Raw genomic sequence first — 22,694 nt, forward strand, 5'->3', positions numbered from 1 at the left:
TTTCACCAAAGGAAATCAGTCAGCTTTTGTAGGCGCAGTGGATGGGGCGGGGGATGTAGGTATTAATCACTGTGACAGACGTCATGTCAGTCACAGCTGTCGGATGGAATTGTCACCAGCTTATGTTGGGCTTTGGAGGTATTTAACAGAAATGGCTTTGTTAAAACTTTAAAGGCAGCAAAAAAAAAAATAAATTAAAAGGAGGATGGGGGTGAGGAGGAGGTAACAAAGGAAAAACTGACAAACTAGTTCTGTACTGTGCAGTGCCTCTGTTTGGTGGCACCTGGGTGGCAGCACGTACAGAAGTTGATCCAAAGTCATGAAATTATCTGCATTTGCCAGCAGAGACTCAAAATAGTTTATTTCAGTTGCTGCCAACATGAAATTTCCCTATTTCTTTCTCTAGAGTAAATAATTAAAATCATTAGTGCTTGTTGGCATTGTGCTACACCACATCATGTCACATTCCATAAGCACTTTGCTGTGAAATAATGGAATTGTGCGTTTTCAGAGACTGATTCACTCGCAAGCCTGGAACATGTACAAACAAAAGAGAAAGGGACAAAATCCTCCTTCACATGTCTGTGCTGTGCAACTCCCTGGTGGCTCTGGGAATTACATGCTCCTCAGAGGTCGGAATCCAGACCCCAAAGCTTGCAAGTTAACACTGAATACAGTAAATCTTTAAAATGTTTTTGCAGCATATTAATCTTTCACCCTGACCACTAAGAATGCATACCTGGTCCTGTCATGCAGTCGAACTGCGTGGAAGTTGTATTGCTTCATGTTTGCAAAAGGACGGTCTCTGGATCGTCACTGCAAACAACATTGTAAAAATTATATAAAACAGACTATTTCCTCAGCTACTATAAATAGTCAACTTTGCTGATTGAGCTGGGGATCTGTCAGTCCTGTTTGTGTACAGCTAAGTCACAGCAGCGCTGCAGTTTAGATAAGATTTTTGAAGGGCGTAAGCAAAATAGAGACTGTTTGTTCATTTTATTTTTAGGGAGAAACAGGCAAAGATCAGATCTATATTTCAAAGCTTTTCCAATATAGGTATATGAAAAAAAGCACGAACAATATTTGACAGGACTGTGCTGGCAAAATCCTGAGTTTATTTGCTATTACAGCAGCCAAAGGCACCTTTTGCAGATGTACTTTAGTTTGGGGAACTGCTTTACACAAACAGTTCAGAAATTTGCCAGTGTAACCATACGAGCTAATCATGTCTGGTTTGGAGGAGGCTGAACTGAGTGGTTTTCTGTTTGTTTATATATTTGTCTCTGTATATTACTGTATGAAAGAACCACACAACAGACACAGGAGACAGCGTATGTAGGAAAACCAGTTAAACTCTCTCTGTACAAAAGAGTTCATCAGTGCCTCAAGTCAATAAACTGCAGACATCAGAGAAATGCACCACATTTCTGTCAAGGAGTAATCGTAGGTGTAATAAAAGTGTTTCTTAAATGTGCGGGGCAGGGAGCAGGAAATCTGAGAGATATTTCCATTTTTCAGGCCTTTTGAGGGATGGCATCCAGCTGCTTGTGCTGAGCCTGTTCAAGATGGACACCACTGAAAGGAGGCTTGTGAAGGGTAATCATCCAAGTGGCATAGACATTGCCTAATCCTCAGCCACTGGGTTATCCCTGCTGACTGCAGATGAGTTTTAGGGTTTATATAGCATACATTGCAAAATATAAAACATGGGGAACTGAACACACCTTTTGACACTTTTCAGAAGTACTGACTTCCTGCATCTCTTAGAAGAGAGAGCGCTGCAGGCTCCCAGTTCTTCTCGAGGTAGGTTGCAGTTTTAGGCACACGTGTTTAGAAACACTCGATGAATGTGATTTGTAGCAACTCAAAATCAGAGCACGGATGAGCCATCCTTCACTCAAGCCAGTGGATTTTCTTGCCTCACGTTAGGGTGCTGTCCCCCATGAAGATGCAGTGGAGATGGGTTATCCTCAGTCACTTAGCTGGAAGGGAGCATGTGGAAGCCATCAGTGCTGTCAAAATGGCACAGTAAAGTGCTCTGAGCATCCTCCTGAAAATTAAAAGAGTTGTAATTACGGGTTTCCAGACATGAGAACCCAGATCTGAGGGGCTGAAGGCACAATGAGGATGACTGCAGTATCTCACCAGTGGCGAGGCTTACAGTCAGTATTTATGTTTGTGGCATTTCTGAGAGGGAAGGAGCTATAACAATGCATTGTTATATATAGAAATATATGTTTATTTGTTTCTTTATATGCCTAGGCCAGAAAAGCCAGCAGTTCAACAGCTTGAGCCTTCAAAGCTCCCATTGCCTCCCGTGTATGGTATCAGGGTAGTTAAAGATGTTCCTTTTCAGTAAGTCCTGCAGAAAATCCAGTCTCCAGGGCTGCAAGAAAATTTGCTTAGTTGGGCACTGTAGAGGCTACTTTCCCATGTTTCCAGTAATTTATTTAAGAACTTAAATATGTTATTTAAATTTAAGTAACTCATTTACACTCTGCCAGTATTCTGGGTTTTTTTCCACTTTCCTCTGTGTTTAAGGCAATGATTCTTCATAAACTGTCAGAGTCTAAATAGCAATACTCTGCCTTGATTTTATTAGTCTGTGATTCCCTTTTATTAAGTTAAATAATGAACACCACGGGTTAAAAGTCTGCATATCATCCTTTGACAGTGACCCAGACCTTTTTAAAAGCATTACTTGTAGGACGTTCAATTCAATCAGATGCATACTGATGAAAAAACAACCACCCAGAGCTCTCGTTGACTGTGTACAGCCAAAGCTTGACAGCCTAGCATCAAGAAAAAAATTGATTTCAAACCCAAAAGTCAATATTTTGCTTTTGCAAAGGCACTTTGGCACTTGAGATGAAAGTTTGCATGTAATGTACACATTTGACGAGGAAAATACAGAGGAGATGGCTTGTTTGGACTTGATTTGGTCCACCTGTTGTTTCCTCTAAACAGTAAAACCAATGAAGTGTTAATCTGCGAAGCCAGAAAGGAGCTTCAACTACTTTTACATGTGCACATGCACCATCCAGGCGGGCCTGATTTTTGATGAACTCATGTAAACAAATGAAGTTGCTTAGGTATAGGTATAACCTGGAAATGTTTCAGAATGAAGTCCTCATAGTTTATAAAGCCGAGACTTGTCAATTAGTAACAAGGTGCCATTTTATCTGCTGTCTGGTTTCTAGGTTCTCCATTTCCACTTGCTACTGGTTACAGTCTGTTCAAGATGAAGAATGATTGCTTTTTGTACACATTGTACACTGCTGAGGTCAAGTTTAGATTTTGATAGTTACAGTCTTTTTTCACTAGTCCTGGTATATAGCTTTACCAACAATGTCTAAAATATCTCTGGATAGTGGCTGGAGACATTCACAGGGACACTGTAAGTAGTGTTATCATGAAAATTCACTACACTTTTTATGTTCTGCAACTCTTTTGGTATCCACTTATTGTAGCACTGGTTATTGCAAATTCAGTGTCCAAGTTGCGCGTTTAGAGGAACAGTCAAAACTATTTACATCTGTATAACCATTTTCTTCTATTAAATAGTTTCCAATGCTTGTAGGATTTTTCTGAACGAAAAACTGCACCAAATTTACAATACAGGTGTGCACAGGAAGGTTTTTATTAGGCTTTAACCATCCATAAAACATAGTTGGTTGGATGTCTCTGCATATAGCATTTACAAAGTATCAGTGAGATACAAGGCTCAACTTCAAGAAGACTCTGAACCAGAATACTCTCTAGAACCAGGACACTCACACTGCTGATTTTAACTGCATGGTGAGGACTACGCTCTTCTCTAGTGAGAGTCCTGGATGGGACGGCAGCTCCCTATTATGCTATTACTTAAAATATAATAGAGAAAAAAACATCAAGGTAGCTTTCGTATTGTTTTGTTACTTAATGGAGATTATACATTAGTTCTCTGTTTTCTTTTATGATTCAGTGTCATTTTGTGGCTTAGCATTTTGAAAACCAGCAGCACAAGACGTTACTACAGAAAAAATATGTATTTCACAGCATGGTGCAAACACTCCTCTTGACGGTAGAAGCAGCTAGTCTTAAGTCAAATTCAGCCAATATGCTTCTTAAGGAGAGCTTCAGTCACTCAAATTGTATCACTAATTCCAGTTTTTCAGTGTTAGCAAGGGAGAACAGACATCTCTGAGCAGATTAATGATCTGAATACCAAGTGACCTGTTTCACTCCATTTCTATCACCATCCTGTGGACTGGCTTCCTCATTATGCTACCCAGCTGTCCCATGTAGACAGAGCCTGTTGTAAGACATTCCTTGAAGGAGGAAATTGTCCTCTAGATTGCAGAATATCAATAACAGCCCAGAGATGGACGTGCTTGGTACAGCAGAGGTGCCATCTTTGCACGTTGCTTCAGCTCAGTCCAGATGTTGCACATTCAGCTGAATTCTATGCAAATGGGACAAAAACTTGGTCTGTAGTTGATCCTGGCTGTCACCAGAAGCCACCAAGGCACCATCTGAGCAGTGTCTCCCATTCTGATTTTTCTCCTCATATTTTTCCATTATCTGCCAACTTGGGGGTTAAATATTCTGCTTGCTTTTCATTTTGCAGATGCCATCATTGGCTTTGCCATGTGTCTGATAGGGAACCTGTTTCTGGCAAGCTGTCTCACTTTTAACAGCAAACTCTCTGTGCCTTCTACAAGGGTGATGGGGAAGACCCAGTTCAGTCTTTCATAGTCCACCTGGCCTTAGGTGGCTCATTAGATTAATGAGTGCAGGCACCCCAGCTTCCATACCCCGTGGCACCCAAAGGGACAGGGAGCCTATGAAGGTAATTTCAGCTGCAGGGTGGTGTGAGTGCTGCAAGTGTACATCTGCAGCAGATTGAAACGTGGTCCTGGAGCTGAAACAAGGCTCTTCGCTCTTTCAGTTGAATGCAGAGTTCATTATTTTTAAAAAAAGATTGTTTCCTCTGCAACGGGGGGGAATTTTTCTGTGTATGGGTATAGGCATGACTGCCCAAAGTCACACTACCAAGTTAGTCATCACAGCTACTGTGGAGTTTAAGTTCAAGGGAGCAATGAGTGATTCATTCCACCTGGCACTATATACAGTGAGTAAAGAGAAATATTTCCTGTACCTAACCCAGACACCAGTCAGGCATCAGGCTGTCTGAATATGAGCAGACACACAAATGACAAATGTGTGGAGGAACAGGAGAAGCTGGGAAAAAAAGATGAGAACGTATTTTTCACTCTGAGGTTAGCACATTTGCCCTGAACACAATCCCAAAACCTAATGAATCAGAAAGTGTAATTGTTACATAGAGTAATTTCAAAACAGTACTACTCATTAAAGGTTAAGGGAAAGAAAAGGAACATGGGGTTCAGACCTTTTATTCAAATTTTGTCATATTAGCTCCTCATTTGTAATTTTTTGTGGTTCACATATATTCAATTCTTCATTCACAGGATTCTATCAAGGCTCTCTAATATGTGCCAAGTACAGGCTTCATTAACTGAGTTATATTCCAACTCTGCTTTATCTGTGGTTATCTAGCCAGTGTCAGTCAATGACATTTTAATGTTAAAAAAAAAGGCAACACAAAGGCAACTTGATTTCTATTGCTGTTTTTCGCAATCAGATTTCCAATGTTTCATTACATTGGAATACAGACATATTTCATGTTTGACACATTTTGGAGACCCCTTAGAGAAAATGAGGCTCACAGGGATATTCATTAAGTTCTGAGCTATTTAGACTTCCGCAGTGCCAGCCTATCTTCTAGAAATGTTGAACTTTATCTCTGAGACTCTTGTTTCATTGGCATCTGGCATTTAAGACTGGGAGGGTTCCTTTGCTATCAACAGATCTCTTTTGCTGTCCCTTCAAGGTAAAAATCATCCCATAAACTGTGTTACTTGACTCTGGAGACTATTAGAAATTTAGAGGGGTGGGGGGAAGGTGTTTTACAAGCTGTTTGTTTTATTCCTTTGTACTTTGTTAGCTTAGCTGGTCCTTCTGAATACCAGATGTCAGGTTTTTCATTTCAGCAAGTAGAGGGGGAATGATAAACTCCATGTCTGTTTGGAAACCAAAGAGGAAAACCGCGAGCAGGAAAATGTTGAAAATTATCTCTTTTTGAGTAAGCCAAGATAACTTACCAATAGTCACAGTTAGCCATCTTATAGTTGCTTAAGAAAGGTCTTGGGGAACCTAGTACAATTATTGCAGAGGCCACGATGTCCTGCTCCTCTATAAATCTTCTGAATTCCTGTGGTGTTGTTGTCCTAATAAAGGCTTGCTGTTTGATGTAGAAAGCTGTATCTGACCTCCCCTCTATCCCACCTATGTGGGTTAGAATTCAGTGCTGCCTAAGCATCTATAAATATACAGCATTTATGTATAATATATAGCAGGATAATCAGCATCTTCCCACTGTATAAGATTCACACACATACGTGATGTAAGAGAGTCACTGCGGCCAGCACTAAGGTTCTCCTTCCTGTGAGGAAGTATAACCACACACTTTATATCGCTCAGAGACATTGTAGAACTAGTTAAAAAGAGCATGTTCAAATAAGGGGACAGTTGAAATTTTAGGATATCAAGAAGAAATTCACTTTGTGGGCTTCCCTTATCCTTTGCAAATCCTGTAGGATCTTTGGTGACCACAGAGGGTAAGAATCTCAACAGTTTTGTCGCATCAAGAAAATCCTGCACAGCTGCAGTAATTTTCAGTAGGAAGATTTCATAGCTTGTGCTTTCATCTACACCTTTTTTCTAATGTTTCTTAACTTGAGAATAAGGGAAAAAAAGGGGTCGTAAGGCAAGGGAAATAGTTGCTAATCCTAGTCAAGGTATATTAAATTTGGTAATGCTCAGACGTGACATAAGTGTTCAGAATTTGTATATGAATGAAATTAAAAATATTCTGGGAGGAGAAGCTACCTAAATGTCAGAAAAAAGAAATACAAGCTATAAAATCCTGTGAAAAATCACATAGACCAGAGTAAGATAGATGTGCTGTCTTTACTTAGCAAAGAAATCACAGAGGGTATGCAAATAGAGAATGAAAATGACACATTTTTACTTGATTCGAAAGCATTATCCATAATAGCATCTGCAATGTGTCTGCAATAATAGGGTGTAAATTGGAATTTACATAACAGATCACTGGAAACAGGCTCTGACTCACAGCCTGAAAATGGTGTCTCCAATAGGGAAAGTCAACCAATAGCAGGAGAACTTCACAAAACACCTATTGAATATTCCAGGATTCACCCATTTGCCCCCCTTTCCTGTTTGTGCAGAGTATTCGTCTCAGGCATCTGTTGTAATAAAAACTCAAATAACTGGTCTTGGAGACCTTTGGTATGTCGCTCCTGATTATGCAAGTAATTTTCTCTGGGATGAATTAAGTTCTTGTGCACGGTGATAGATTGACAGCCCTAAAAACTGGAAATCCTCTATTTACATTCATCTCCCTCAGCCTGGCATTAATGCACTGTTCCTGTCTTTGTCTGCAAGCAGACATGTGCCCAAGGCAGCAGGTTTTGGTGCGTACTGTGCCTATCTTCTGCCTCTCCCTTCTGCCTCTCAGCAAAGGGGGCCTAAGCCAAGCAGTCATGGCTGCTGTCCGTTGAGTGGGAAAATGAGTCACCAGTTTAACTAAGCCAGCAGTAGGATTCTTCCACTGTTGTTTTTATTACCTCCATGGTCAGGGCTTCAGTTAAGCGACAGTTCCCGATAATATCCAGTCTGAGGATAGTTGGATGCTGCAGAGCTGAGGTCAGACCTGATTTAGTTCTGATATTCCTCATCCGTACAGTCCATGGTCATTGCTCTGTCCTTCCCTTTAGTTTGCTGGCTGATGTACAGAACTTTTAAGGACTAACAAGTGTTAGATCAGAGTCCAGTATGGCATTATTAATTTTGGATGAGCATTGCTAAGTGAGACTTCTGAACACTCCATTAGGTTCCTGGGAATAATCTATTTGTCCAAGTGTAGATGACCAGCACGGATCTCTTTTTTTGAGCTTGTTATTCTCTATTGTACTGATATACAATAGAGAGAACAGCACTTTTAAGGTGTTCCTCTGACCTTTCTCAAAGTATAGTGTGAAACGGATTGGGGACCTAAAAGCGCTCAGTTCTCCCCATGGAATATATACCCCTAGTCCCATGTCTGACCTAACAAAGCCAGAACAGCATAATGGCACCTTTGTAATTAACACCTCCTATTTTTTTGCTAGACCACCTCAACCACCTAGGGCTTTGGTATGATCAGCCATAGCTAATGGTAAGGTAGTGTGAGTCCGTACAGGGTGAGGAGGGAAGGGATGTGTTATCTCACACATCTTTATATTTTATCTTATGTGTCTAGATATTCAGGAATCTACAGAGATATTGTAAATGCTTTCCCTGTTCCTCTCCTGAAACCAAGTCCTAATCCAGATTTCAAAAGTGTCATTAAATGTCATGGTGATTTTTGATACCATTCATTGTAATTCAGCACTGTGTACAGTTCATTCAGTTCTGAGCTCTCTAATTAGAGAGTATGTTAAGTGTTAGTTTTTCATGATACAGAAGTCTGTCTGGTAAGTATTAGATTGATACCATATACATTTTTTTTCAGATAAGGCATCAGATAAGTGTTGTGCATTAATGACTTACAAGCATAAATCTACTAAAATCAGAAAGTAATAAGTTTCCTGTATCCCACATCAGCATGCTGAACTGTCAGTCTTCCTCCTGTTCCATCAAATATTTTAGTTTTTCTTCATTTCCAGAAGACATGTGAAAAAAATCCTTGATACTTAATCAAAAAACTAAAAGTCAGCACTAGGTTAGTCTTTCCTAAATGTTTGCCTTCCTCAGTTTACCTCCCTCAGACTGTTGGCTAACAAATACTTTGAGTTTTACTCAAAGTAGACATATCACTGATATTTACATCTTTCTTCACCGTATGTTGTTTCATTTTCCTGACACCTCAGTTTTGATGCACATGCGTTTTTTCACTCGCTTTGAGTACGTCTCTAACAATACAAACTATTGGATTTTGTTAAATTGTATAAATCTGACACAGTTTTATGGCTTTCCCTAAACTCAGTCTATGATTAAATGTATTCTCAGTTTTCTTGTTGACTTAGCTATTGAAAGTTCTCTGGCAAAACAGGCAGAACAAACTTCACTGGGAGCTGTATATCCATCATAAAATTGCTCTAAAGTGTTATCTATCCAGGCTGGTTGTATTTTTCATGCTCTATCACAAATCAGTGTCACAGACAGATTGCAGTTTGCAACCTGCAGTTGTTCATTGGAGTTAACTTGGCTGTCAGGACAGCCTTTTTGCAGTGCTTTAAGCTTTCATAACTTTTGTGCATGAAACTGAACTATTTTTCTAGCTGGCTGGGGGATCAATGCATGTGTCATTAGAGCATATGGAACGAGGCTATGTTACCCTTTTGAGTTTGATTTAGGATATGTGGCATTCCGGCCTTCATACTTCTTAGGAGTGCCTGCACAGAAATGAGCGCAGTATGAAACAACTCAAATCATGAACCTTAAAAATACTTTACTTCTGTTATAGATCATCCTCCAAATCTTCAAAATCATTCAAGACTTAGAACTCCACCACCTCCAATATCACACGCTCACACCCCAAATCAACACCACGCGGCCTCCATCAATTCCCTAAACAGAGGGAACTTCACTCCACGCAGCAACCCCAGCCCAGCTCCTACAGACCACTCTCTTTCTGGAGAACAACCAGCCAGTGCTCAAGAGCCAGCCCATGCTCAGGACAACTGGTTACTTAACAGTAACATCCCACTGGAGACTAGGTAGGTCGTTTTCTTTAGTACTTTACTATGTTCTGACTCTCTGTGCTGTTATGGAAAATACACACATCTGTATAGCTAGCCGTTCAGTTTGTGAGCTGGTGTTTGGCTTAAGTATTTTGAGTTGTATTCATTATTCCTTGTGTCTTTTTATTTGGACTAGGAGAACAGGAAATTGCTCTTCTTTCATAAACTAAAAATACTGTCTTTAACAGCTGCTCATAAGGTTATTTTCCTCATTTAAAATTGGAATCAGGATGACAGATTAAAATGTTCTTCATCTTCTTTCTTTTATTTTCCTTTAATGTTTTTTTCTTCATATGTGGTAGGATAAATCAATATCCTATTTAAGAAACTGAAATCAGTCAATATATTGAAAAGATTTAGCCTTCTATCTGTGCCTCGTAAAGCAGATACTTTGTAGTACATCATTCAGGAAAGGTTGATCTTGATTTACCTGATGAGGAGAGGTCGGCTGCAGCATTTTACTGTCCTACAACACTGCTCCAGCAAGCATGAAACACTGAATAGCAGGGCATCAGTCAATTAATGATGTTTCCATTTAGCATTTAAATTCTTTTCCACCTATGCAACACACAAAGGGTGTGACAAGGGTGCACCGAGTTGTTCTAGTTTCTAGCTTTGTTGAGGTTCTCTGTGGGTTCTGGAAAAGGGAGTTGTCATACTCCCTCAGCCTCAGTCCTCCCATCTGATGGTGAGTGCATCTACTTCTTGCTGTCCACCTGAAACTCAGTTATTGCATTCTCCAGAGGTTTTGCTTCGCCATTTCCTTTGCGACTGGGAAGCCACTGGAGATGCTGGAGTCATTAGCCCCCACACATGGTATCTTGTTCAGTCTGGAGAGAAGTCTTCCAGGCCTAATGTGGTGCATTTACTTAGATGCCTTTTTTCCCTCATTTGTCTTACCTTCTCAAACCATCAAGAAAGATTTTAGACAGCAAAAAACAAACTAACTGAAAACTGAGCCAGGGGCCAAACTTGTCACATCACTGCCTGTGGGAATCTCACTGAGTTCAGTGGTAGCTGTGTCTGTATCCTGGAACAAAATGTACCCAGTTTTGCCAGCTTCTGCTAAGAAAATGTTTTTTAAAATTGAGTGTGTCTGTCGATCTTTTTGAGAATGAGTTATGTCTGCCGGCCCTCTGAAACTTCCAAAACAGACCTCAATATCACATTTTATGGCATTTAAGGATAATTAATTTCTCCGCGACTGCTTGATTAAAAAGACCCAACTAAGAAGCTGGATCCAAAAGATTAAAACAAAATTATACGCAAGTACTGCAAGTGTGATTTGGCAACAGTTGCAGTAATTATATAGTGTTACTAATTCTTGAGCATATATACCCAAGCATTGACTTTTATGTATTATTTCTTTGGGGAAAAAAAAAAAAAACAACATTAAAAAATACTTAGGCCCCACTCCTGCAGTCCTTTTGCGAATAATCCTCTGTAATTCTGGAGGAAGCCCCGTGCCTTTTTCTAAATCAAGTTGTGAATTCTTTAGCGAAGAGATAATATACTGTTTTAATAGTACCAAGAAATCCTCACATCCTCACATCTGACTGGAGTCTCTCAGAACCCACCGCCTTACAACTGAGAAGGAATGTCCTTGCTGCTGGATCAGTGGAGGAATATCAGAGATAAAAGCTTTTTGCTGAAAGCATCCTGCCCCCATTTGTCCAATTCGGGTGGCAATGAGCGGGGGAGATGGAGGGACAACCCTACCACATCTTAATAAATGCAGGAGTTCATAGAACAATTATCTGGCTAGTCCTGGACTGTTCCTGTTAAATTGTAAATGCGTACATCCTTGAAGACTGCTCTCATTTCTTCTGCATGAAATCATTGTGGATGAAAATTTTTCAAGATCTGAAGCAGACTTTTCTTTCTGCAAGTTGAGTTGGTCATATAGTTGCTGTCAACCAGACTGGAAATTGGAGGTCTACCTGCATGAAGAGGTCTTTCTGCATCATTTGATGATTTCACTTGCTTCACAAAACAGTCACATTTCTAATTGATCCTCAATTTAACCTTTTTATTAATTAGGTAAAAACCAGGTCATTTCAAGACTGATGATGTGGCTTTCGACACGCTGGTTGGAATGACATAATTTTGCCCCGTGTCTCTTCAGACAACAAACATGTTGGAAAAGAATTGATAATTTTATGTCAAACAGCAAATGAGCACATACACAAAGCACAACTGACAGGCTTTTTTTCCTTCACCAAACAACATTAAGAAAACAAAATGTGTTATAATGGTGTCATAATGCAAAGAGGCTGTGCTGCATAGATGATCAGTAAATCTGTGCCAAATCTCCACTCTAATAGTCTGCTTTTCCAACATGCAGAGATCTTCCATTCCCTTCAGTGAAAATTCTGTAGACATAAAAGACCAGGCTTCAGAGCTGTTGAGCAAACTTGGATGCCCAATTCCACCTCTTCCATGAAGTCAGTCTTCTGCACTACAAAGATTTTCAGAACCAAAAAAAGACCACCACATAAGAGAATAAAATGTCCAATATGTAAAAAAAAAAAATCCTAGACAAGAGACATTAATCCAAGAATTAAGGCCTTTGAAGTATAGCAATAGGAGATTATAGTAATCTCATGTCAAAAATGGAATTGTATTTCTGTTGAATATCCGTTTTTTTTTTAAATCCCATATTAGTCAACAGAGAGAGAAAACATGAAGGAAAAGCTACGTCTTTTAAACAGGGATTGTCACAGGCTGTGAAACGTGCCTACAGTTGTAGATTTTGAGCACCCCAGAGTTTGAAGAGGCTTGATTTTGACTGCTGGGGACTCCAGGCAGTATTCAGAACTGGGAATTTAGGATGGTTTGTCACTGCCTGGAATTTTCCATACTGTAATGCAAAGGCAAGCAGAGATGTGTAGCACTGACACGACAAGCAGATTCTGCATCTGAGAACTTTATATGTTGCAAGAGGAAGAGCCCCTCCTCTTCTCGCCCTCCTTTTCATTAGTTTCCCTTTACTCCCTTTTCTCTGTTTCTCCTTTTTCCTCTCTCTTTTCCTGTCTGCTCCCTTTTTTGTTGCTTTAAAAGCAATATATTATCAAGGTTGTGATGAGAAGATCTTTGCTCAGCAGTCACTCCCGACAGGTAAGTCAGTTCCCCCCATATTTATTCCTCACTCTTCCTTCTTCTGTGGCCTCCTTTCTGTTCCTTTACATTTGACCTGTGGGAGCAAATAAATGCCGACTAGATGGACGCTCACTTGACAAACCAACAGTTTTCAGGAGACTTCCATTCCCAGGAAATTTCATGTGGTAATCATGTAAGGTCAGATTCTGCCACCACAACTCATAATGAGAAGGGAGAGTGTTTTGTAACTAGCCAGCTATTCACAGGTAATCTCCAAGGGAGCAGACTCTGTCCAGCCTTCAGTGAGGACAGTCGTGCATTAGTCACCTCGGTGACCCAGCGACCTCTCTGTTACAAATACATACATTACAAGATTATATAACCCTCCCCTCTTCTGTTTTATTGACAATCCACAACTGAAATTCATGGAACCAATTTGACATGGATTTTAACTACTGATGAACTTTTATTGATTGGTGTGTTGCTAGATGCCTTGCCTCTTACCCATTAAATGCTCAGTGCATGCCCATATGTTGCTTCTTTTTGCATTGAATTCAACATCCAACCTTTCCTGCATTCCCAGGGAATGTGAGGAAGCCGCTAACACTTTGGGATGGATTGATGTCTCAAGTGCAATGGCACACAGCTCATGCATGTCGATCCACTTTACTCCAAAGCTATGAATAGGAGTCGCTTTACTTTCATTCAGATCAAGGAGTAGATCTGTTCTGTCAAAACAGCCCAGAGGCCCCCAAAAGCAGTGAGTTGAGTGAAACAAGTGCTGGCATTAGCAGCAGGAAGAGGAGGAAGTAGAAATGAAAATTAAGGTTGAGGACATTTTAGAAGAGACAGTATCAAGGTTTGTATAATATGACAGGGCTGGTTTCTCTTGGTATAGCATGTTACCTGAATCCCGTTTCTTTGACAGAGGAGTTCTCGTCTGAGTTCACATCATGTCACTTATATCCTCTAAGCGCTTAATCCTGCATAAGTGATAAAGTGTCACAATGCTTTTATGTTCCTTTTGCTAGTTGTGGCCAGGGAATTTATTCACATTCAGGCTTAGATTCAGTTTTGATGCTGAAAACAGACATGGGCAAAATCAGGACTGGTTTTTGTTTTAAAAAAGATGGGAAGAATGTTCTTTTGCCAAGGCTTGAGAAACAAGCCTGAAGGTGAGAAAGACACAGTCTGTTCCCAGCTGTGCCTCTGACTTAATTCTTTACGTTCCTGCTATTCTCCTCAAAAAATACAAAGCAGGTTAGCATACGTAGGTCAAAATGTGACTCATCAAAGTACATGCCAGGGAGGCCAGATATTGCAAAATGCCACTATTGCAAAGCCTAAACCAGGCTTTTTCACGTGCAGGCCCTAAGTATATTGCCTATTGCCTGTATTATCCAGATTACAGCTGGTGCTCTGGTATTGGAATTTGGGTTACAGCATAACCTTTTTCCAGCCTCTATCTGCTTATCACTGAGAGGCTTTTATTTGGAATACTCATATTGAGCCAAACTTGCATTTTGAAACTTCTAAATAGCAATTTATTGCTCCACAAAGGAAAGCAAATTAATCAAATTAGTAATTAAAAAGTTCTCAAATGCAAAACTGAAATGTAAGCAAAGGAGTGGCAGATTTCCGCTGGAAATCCATGAGGACGTTAGGTGGAAGTGTGCTACCAAGGTGTTGGCCACAGTGGGATATAGATACTGTGCTGTGCCTTGTCAGAGTAACAATAACACAGATGCAGGAGTATTACAGGGTTACAGCTGTGCTGGACTGAAATCCAGTCTCTTGGATCCAGCAGTTCAGAAGGTTTCATGTGTCACTGGCAATAAATAATGTGAAATGAACAAAGACATCAACTTTTTTTTATACATGCACATGGGCGTGTGTGCTTATATGTGTGTAAATGCATATATATAGTGTATATATAGAGAAGTGAACATTCTTAAAAGCTATATATGTATATGTGTAGCATCTTATACATATAAATATATGGTCCATCATTCTAATTCCATGCACAACTGCACTATAACCATTGTGGTTTATAAGATCACACTTCATATATGCATGACTCACTGGCTTCATTCATGTTTCCATATGTATGTAGAAACATAGCAAAGCAGACATTCCTAGAGACATTGCAGGACAACCTCATTGAGATGGACATTCTCACCTCCTCCCGACATGACGGTGCTTACAATGATGGGTATGTGACACTTCCGTGGTCTTCCTGTTTACTGTACAGTCATTATGATCCTTGCATGAAAGCATTTGGTCATATCAATGATGTTTAAGGGCAACACCATTGCTGGCCTCTTCCAAGATGGCTTTAAAAAAATGAGGTTCTGGGGCTTGGAGCACTGCGTCCTGTACATATTAATGACAGACTCATTAATATGCTAGTGAGCCACAGCATGCTGTTTGCTTTTTTCCCCTTGTTGTTTTGAAAGTAATTTCATTAGTAAGAAGTACCTACAGCAATTTTGAGTCCCATGTAAACTAAGATTAATTTAATTTTCATAAAAATCTTAAACCATTATTGTGCTGGCAGCCTGATACTTTCTTGTTAAGCTGATACTTTCCACATACCTTATCTTACAAGTGTCTGCTAGTGGTGTATGTAAGCCAAGCCTTTGATTTTGACTTAACCACTATTTTGGCATCTTTACCTAACTTTTGATCACTTAACTTTCAAGTTCTAAACAGCTTTTAACTTGACACTTAGTGCCAAAACTATTGACCTTGTGTGGCCGTTTCTAATTTGGTAGCCATCATTAACTGAAGATCTAATTGGTGTACTTGAACACTGCAGGTACCTCTTTGCTCAGAACAGATGCATCTGTGTCTAAATAAATACTTTCCAAAACACAGGATAGTATCTGACTCTTTGTTAAAATTAATGTTTTGATGTAGAGCATTAGTAGAAATAATGACCCTTTCTCTAATGCTCAGCAGTCATGCTTACAGTACCAGTAGAACCATGGCTGTAACACTACAAACACCTATTTTGGAGAATTATGTGTTACTTTACACTGCACAAATCAGTGACTTTTCTGCATGGTGATGTTTCTGCATGTGACATTTCCCCCTGTGACTGCACAAGTGAATTCAAGGGGAAAATAGAGTCACGTCTTCATCAGGTATAATCCACTGGCTTGACTGACTCCCATGGATCCATGCTGATTGCATTTATACTGGCTGCAAATCCAGGCCCATAAACCATGGCAGAAGGTGCAAACTGCACTGGGGCTGTTTCTCAGTCCTCACAAGCTGGATTTTTGTTTTACATCAGCACGGTGACAGACGAGTCAGATCTGTTTCCCAAGTTTCATTCCCGGAATTTGAATGGCTTGTACTTCATGATGTCCCACTGAAATTGTTTTTCATTTAAGATTCCCATGGAGAGAACTCCCATTGGGACATTTCATTTCAGGAACTCATGGACTGCAGTGGGTCCTTTTTGTGCTGACTTTCCTGAGTCTCACACAAGGTCCTCATAGGCTGGCGCTCAGGCTGCGTTTGTAGTAATGGGCAAAATACGGTGCTTCCCAATGTGTCACTGGACAGGAAAAGCTGTTGCCTTTGACAGTAATTCACACTTTTTAAAGGTAGGCATCAAACTAAGGTGCTCTTGACTGCTTTCTGGAAGCAGGTGCCTCTCCCCACTGGCGATACACAGGACTTGAATTCTGGGCTTTGATGCTTTTGGCCATGCCGTTGTCTGACGCTTAAATTTGCCATGTGGGGACAGTGTGAATATTCCCCTCTGTGACAATTTGGGTGCTATGGAATGGCTTAAGCTCTCTTTCCCCATCTCCATTCACCGATGCCATACAAAAAACGCTCTCATGCAGTGATCAATGAATTGGTAAACGCCCTCCCCTCTTTAATCCGACCTACGCTCCTCTTCAGTCTCCGTAGGGCATTTCTGTGGGAGCGTGAGCAGGCCCCCGGTGCTGCCCGTGCCACCAGTCTGTCGTAGCTGTGCTTGGGGTATTCATCTCACTCTGGTGCCAGCTCTTCCACAGAGGGGACTCCTGCCCTTCAAGAGTTCTCTGTGGCATTGTTGGCTTTGTGGTTTTGTTTTGTTCTGTTTTCCTTTACTCTGTGTGACTTGCCTTTGATTTTTATTCTTCTCTTTCGTGCATGCCATCCATGTCCGTAGCCAGCGTTGTGTGGAGCTGCTTTCCTCGTCCCAGCAGCAGTCACCATCCTCCCACCCCACGTCTCCCTCGGCTTCGATTTGTGTGAGGAGTCACTTGCTGTTGGTCTTTCTTCCCTCAGGCACTTCCTGTTCAAACCTGGAGGCACTTCTCCCCTTTTTTGTACAACATCGCCAGGATATCCCTTGACGTCCAGCACTGTGTACTCACCTCCCCCTAGGCCCCTTCCCAGAAGTACCTTCTCTAGGCCTGCCTTTAACCTGAAGAAACCCTATAAGTACTGTAACTGGAAATGTGCTGCTCTGAGTGCCATTGTCATCTCAGTCACGCTGGTGATCCTGCTGGCGTATTTCATAGGTAAGCTTATTTCTGGGGTTTTTTTCTGCTTTTCTTTCATTTCTCTACAAACCCACCCATAATGCTAATGTTTGGGAAGCAGCGGGTCAAGATCGTGGTACCAAGTGATGGGGAAATAAGGCCTCTATTGACTTAATTGTGGTTGCAGTGCTGTGGTAGGGAGCCTAACACATGACATAGAGCCAGGAGAGCTTAGTAAAACATGAGTCATATGTTGTGCTCCCTTCCATATGTTGCACAGAGTGTTTACATTCTGCAGAGGAAGGTGTACCTGGAGTGAGACAAACCCACCAAGTTTTCTCAAAGCAGCCCATTAAAACAGACAGCGAGGCCCATGTACCAATCACAGTCACATCCAGGTCTGTGGGAGTGCTCTGCCGTTGACTTTGATGGGACAGGGTCAGAACCAAGATCCTGATACGCAAAAATGAGGTTTTATTCTATCTTTTGGTGGCACATCCTAGCTATTTAACTAACTATATTGAAGTTGACAGGGTGACCGGGAGGATGGAGGACTGGTTGTGGTCCAGCAGGGCCTTTTTTGAGTAGAGGGAGTCGGGGAAATTTGCTACTTGGGTGCCAAAGCAGTGGATTTTTCTTGAGCAGTGCACGATCTGAATTTCTTTGGTTTATAAGGGTTGTCAGTGTTCATTGCAAAAAAAACATTCTTAGTGTTTGTTGCAAAAGTAATTGAACTGTTAGAAGTGAAAATTGTATTTTTCAGCCTGTAAAGCTGGGGTGTTACCATTACTTTTTCTTCAGTTAGATTTGATATTTGTGTTATAAATGTCTTACATAGGTCCGTTCCTAGACTTCTATTTTAAACTCTCAGTGGTGCAAACTCTAGTTGTCAGAGACTTACAGATGTGATCATGGGTAAAAAAGCCCATTTCTCATGGCACAAATGAGTCTTTTTGATTTCGCTGTGACTTCCTGTACACTAATGATCTATAAAAGGTTGTGGTTAGAATTACAAATCTTAGCCTGGATCGAAAGATTTTTGCTTTCATTTCACATGAGTATAATTAGCACTACCACAAAGGATTGCTTTTACTGTGTTCCTTTTATGTACACTGCTTTAATGACTGATACTTTTCCACTTCTGCCTTGCATCATACTCTGGTCACTTTTATGTCTCCTGTAAGAAGAGCAGGAATGATTAATTAACCAGCATTAAATCAGCAGCAGTTTGATGAAATATGCAGTCAATTTTCATCATTTGCTATGTACATTTGGACTCGACTTTCTCATTTGTCTGGTATTCTCCTTATGCCCTGAACATGGTTCCTTTGGACATTATCTCAGTGTGTCAGAGGAGTATCGTTATAACTCAGAATAGCAGTGCCTGTTAATTCTGACAGAGGAGGTGTGTGCCGTTTGATAGATTGAGAAGAGTTCGGTTTACCACTCGGTATTCTCCAACTCAAACCCCTTTTTCAGAGTTCTGAAAAGATCAGGATCCTGTTTAAAGTCACAGTTAATGTGGTTAAAAGGTAGGTCCATTGAGTGCTCTCCCATCCTTTTTTCTCCATTCAGATGAAATCTCTGGCATTTGCCAGGCTCCACGGATGGCTGGCAAGGTGCCAGAAATGCTGATCAGGTTGAACTGCTGTAATTATGGGTCATAATTACTAATTTCTAAAGGAACTATCAATTATTAAAAATCAAATTCGATGGTTCAGTTCAGCATAAACATATTTAGCAAAGATTGTCACTACCAGACCCAGTGTTCTAATCAACAAGCAAAAAGGCAGATATTTAATTAGATTTTGATGAAAAATTGTGTTTAATTTCAAGTATAATCAATTATTAATTACAGTAATGAGTGACTCTGGCGGGGTTTACTAATTAACTCATTTAAAAATTATGAATAACCTTTTCATTTGTAATTATTTTCTACATCCTGTCAAGTTGCAGACGAGAATTGTATCACCTAACCCAAAAGAAAAAAATGAATCAGGGAGTCAAAATGTTGGTACTTTCACTAAGTTAAGGTGAGATATTTTGCATTCTGATAAAAACTGTGCAGTTCTTAACAGGAACTGGTTCAATCTTTTAAATAACCTGGTCTGTTTGCAAAACAAATTACTGTTTTTCCTCCAGTTTGGGGGTTTTTCCCCCTATATTTGCGTAGTTGGATTTTCTTACAGATACCTTTCCTCATTTAAGCAGTATCTTGCTCTTTTCAGTGCCATGGGGACTATTTGAGTGGTAAGGTATAACTTAATCATGAGTAAGAAGGTCTAATCTATATAACAGTTCATGAGTGTTGGGAATTTGGCTACTTTCCAGCTGCTCTTGTTAGTTAAAACAACCATAGAAATTATCTTTTTAATGACCATTTTCATCCTCCGAAGCAAACTGAGGTCATTGGAAAGACTCCCAGTTAAGTGAATGGGCTTTGGATTGAGTCCCATGGCAGTGGTTTGGCATTTACTCTATTTTTTTGTACACTGATCAGTTAATGGAAATACTTCAGAGTAATATCCAGGGGTTCAGGATGCTCTTCACAGTATCAGGCACATCACAGTCCTTTCTTTAAATAATATTAAAAACTACAGGCAGGCCTTACCTACCTGTACAAGTGTGTGGAGCTAGAGACATCAGGAGATACATGAAGGACTCTGCTACTGGCAATACTTTTTGTGTGACAGATGCTCAGACACAACTGCGATGGGCAACCATCTGAGGCAGGCAGAGCTGCATGGAAACAATGAGGCATTGGGTCATTTCTGAAGTTCTTTGCTGAAGCCAGTTTATTTTTTAAATTCATCTGAAGCACTTGCTAAATCATTTGTTTAAAGCTAAAAGGCAGAGTTTCCACTATTTTATGAAAGTCTTTATGGTTTTTAATAGTCTGAGGTTCATTTATCTTGCTGGGTTTTTTCAAAGAAGAGAGGAGGCATAAATAGAAGTCCATGGAAGCTGAACGACTGGTATCATGTGTCAACACTGTGATCTAGTTGAAGGTTTTACAGGGCTGAGTCACTGGTCTGGAGAGATAATGACAAACAAAATATAACAGAGTGTATTAAACACGAGAAGCTGGTTTTCATTTGAATTAACCAGCTTTTGATTGACTTGTTGCCACCTTTTCAAATATTCAGAGACACACACTAAGGCAGTGGCAACAATGCACATCAAAGTTTTGCACACACAGAGCTTATGCAAATCTCATGAGCTCCACAGAAGCTTGTCGCATGGGGTGAGAACACCAAAGAGAAAAGCAGTGGCAGATCGGGGCTGTAACATTAAAATGGCAGGAACGGCACTGCTGGAACCACTGAAATGAAAGGCCTCTTTTAAGCAGCTTGTAACTGACCTGCAAATTTGCTGTTCCAGGAGGTTGTGAAGAGACACCACTTTAAAATTAAATTCCCCATTTTAGGACTGTCCATTCAATTGACAGCTAAACAAGGAAAATTTTCACGGCTTTTGCTGGGATGTGATGGGGTCTGTATGCCAGGGAGCTCTGCCTTGGAGGGCTAATTTATAGCGAGATTGTTATGGCAGAGATAATACCATGAGGTATGTTGTTATCCAAGTACTTTGTCAGAAGAGTTTCTGTACCTGGTAGATGCCAGACCTGCTAGCATAGCCCTGTAAAGAATCTCTGACATTGCTGTACTGCTTGGAAGGAAGATTTCTGAGTTTAGAAACAGAAAAGACCTGTTTGATTGTCCAGATCTCATGCCCAGCAGCTGTTTGGCTAGATCTGTGGAACAGTTTCTAAGTGAATTAGTGATGGAGAATAGTTTCTTTCTTCTGAAACAGAAGGTATTATCCTCTGCCTGATGTAGATTCCAGACTAGATGGAAGTACAATTTGATGTAGTTAGGCACTTGCAATTTTCCTATACTTAAGCATGTGCTGCGGTCGCATTGCATGAACAGCAAGAAAGATGGGCATTTGATTTAGATTAAAGTTAAGGCTGGAAAACATATTATGAAGCCAAAACAGTCATTCATTTGATTGGAGTCAGAGCGCTCTCTACTTTTCAGCTCTGTGTTCGTTTGAACTCTGTACAGATGCAGCTTCACTTAAAGAGCAGTGTTGCTTGCTACAGGCAAAAATGCTTTGACAGTAAAACTGTGCTAGGACTATGATGTGTTTATAAAGTGTCTTTCTTTTTATTGTCTAAAAATCACCCTGAAAGCTAACTTTAGCTCAGTTGGTCCATGATTCTTTGATGCTATGTAATAAACCCAATTTAAAGCAGCTCTCCAAAGTTCTTAGCTCTCTAACTAGTTAGCTATGGATGTATAGTATACCGATTACCATGGTGTTTACGTGCCACTTGAGATCAATAAGAAAAGTCGCTAATGCCTAATTATTAAACTTGAGCTATATCTATTAATTCTGCATTTATACTTTGATATTAAGTTTTTTATTCAAGTTAAGATATAAACCAATTTATTACCCTGTCAACAAATTTCTTTCATTTTCTGCTTTAATATTTCTTTTCTGATCCCAGATTAAGTTCTATTTTGCTACTGTTGCCATTTGTTCTTTTGATTTAAAAGGATCTTTCAATGTTTTCTATTTCCATCTTATTTTAGATAAAATGCAGAAATGGTAGCTAAACAATCTGTTCTAGCAAAGCCTTTACGTTATGAAGTCAATCTGTTACCTAAAGAGGAGTTGTGAGGTCCTTTCTTGGTTCTTTCACATCTTCACAAAATTACTGCACACAGTTCACTCAGTAACTTTGGGTCTCATTTACTTCGTTTTGCCCTTAATCTATAAAACTGTTGGATCCAGTCTGAAAGGTGCTATAGTATTACCAGTAATTTATTTTATGTACTATAGATGTTTGTGAAACGTAACATTTCAGGATACTGGTTGAGAGGGACCATCATCACGACCCAGCGCTACCATTTTTATCTTTTATAGTAGAACTTGAACATGTGGGATTTTTCTGTTAAAGCTGGCTCTTATTGTACCAAATGCTTACAAGCATGGTTAGTGCCACTCCCTTACTAAGTCGTACAGTTTAAATGGCATCTAGCTGTTTCTTTCATTCCCAGTGTCATTTGGGAAATACAGGCCTTATTCTTCTCGTGCACCTGCTCCTGTTAAACTGCAGCAACTCCATTTACTTTAGCATTGATTCAAATGTAGTCAGAGTCAGTGGCATTGGTCCCAGTGTCTGCAACGGGAGCTGGACCAGCCCTGGAGAAGTTTTTATATATTTCTG

The 22,694-nt window shown here is 40.2% G+C and overlaps 1 protein-coding gene across 1 annotated transcript in view; it reads left to right on the forward strand.

Annotated features, from left to right (window-relative positions):
• Nucleotides 1-22,694, forward strand: part of TENM4 (teneurin transmembrane protein 4) — a 508,875-nt gene that overhangs the window by 282,544 nt on the left and 203,637 nt on the right. The window contains exons 6-7 of the mRNA XM_074816409.1: nucleotides 9,596-9,848; nucleotides 17,262-17,497. Of these exons, the coding sequence (XP_074672510.1) occupies nucleotides 9,596-9,848; nucleotides 17,262-17,497 (489 nt within the window). The remainder of the gene's footprint in view (nucleotides 1-9,595; nucleotides 9,849-17,261; nucleotides 17,498-22,694) is intronic.

This window comes from Strix aluco, chromosome 2 (assembly GCF_031877795.1).
Source record: "Strix aluco isolate bStrAlu1 chromosome 2, bStrAlu1.hap1, whole genome shotgun sequence".
NCBI classification, from domain to species: domain Eukaryota; kingdom Metazoa; phylum Chordata; class Aves; order Strigiformes; family Strigidae; genus Strix; species Strix aluco.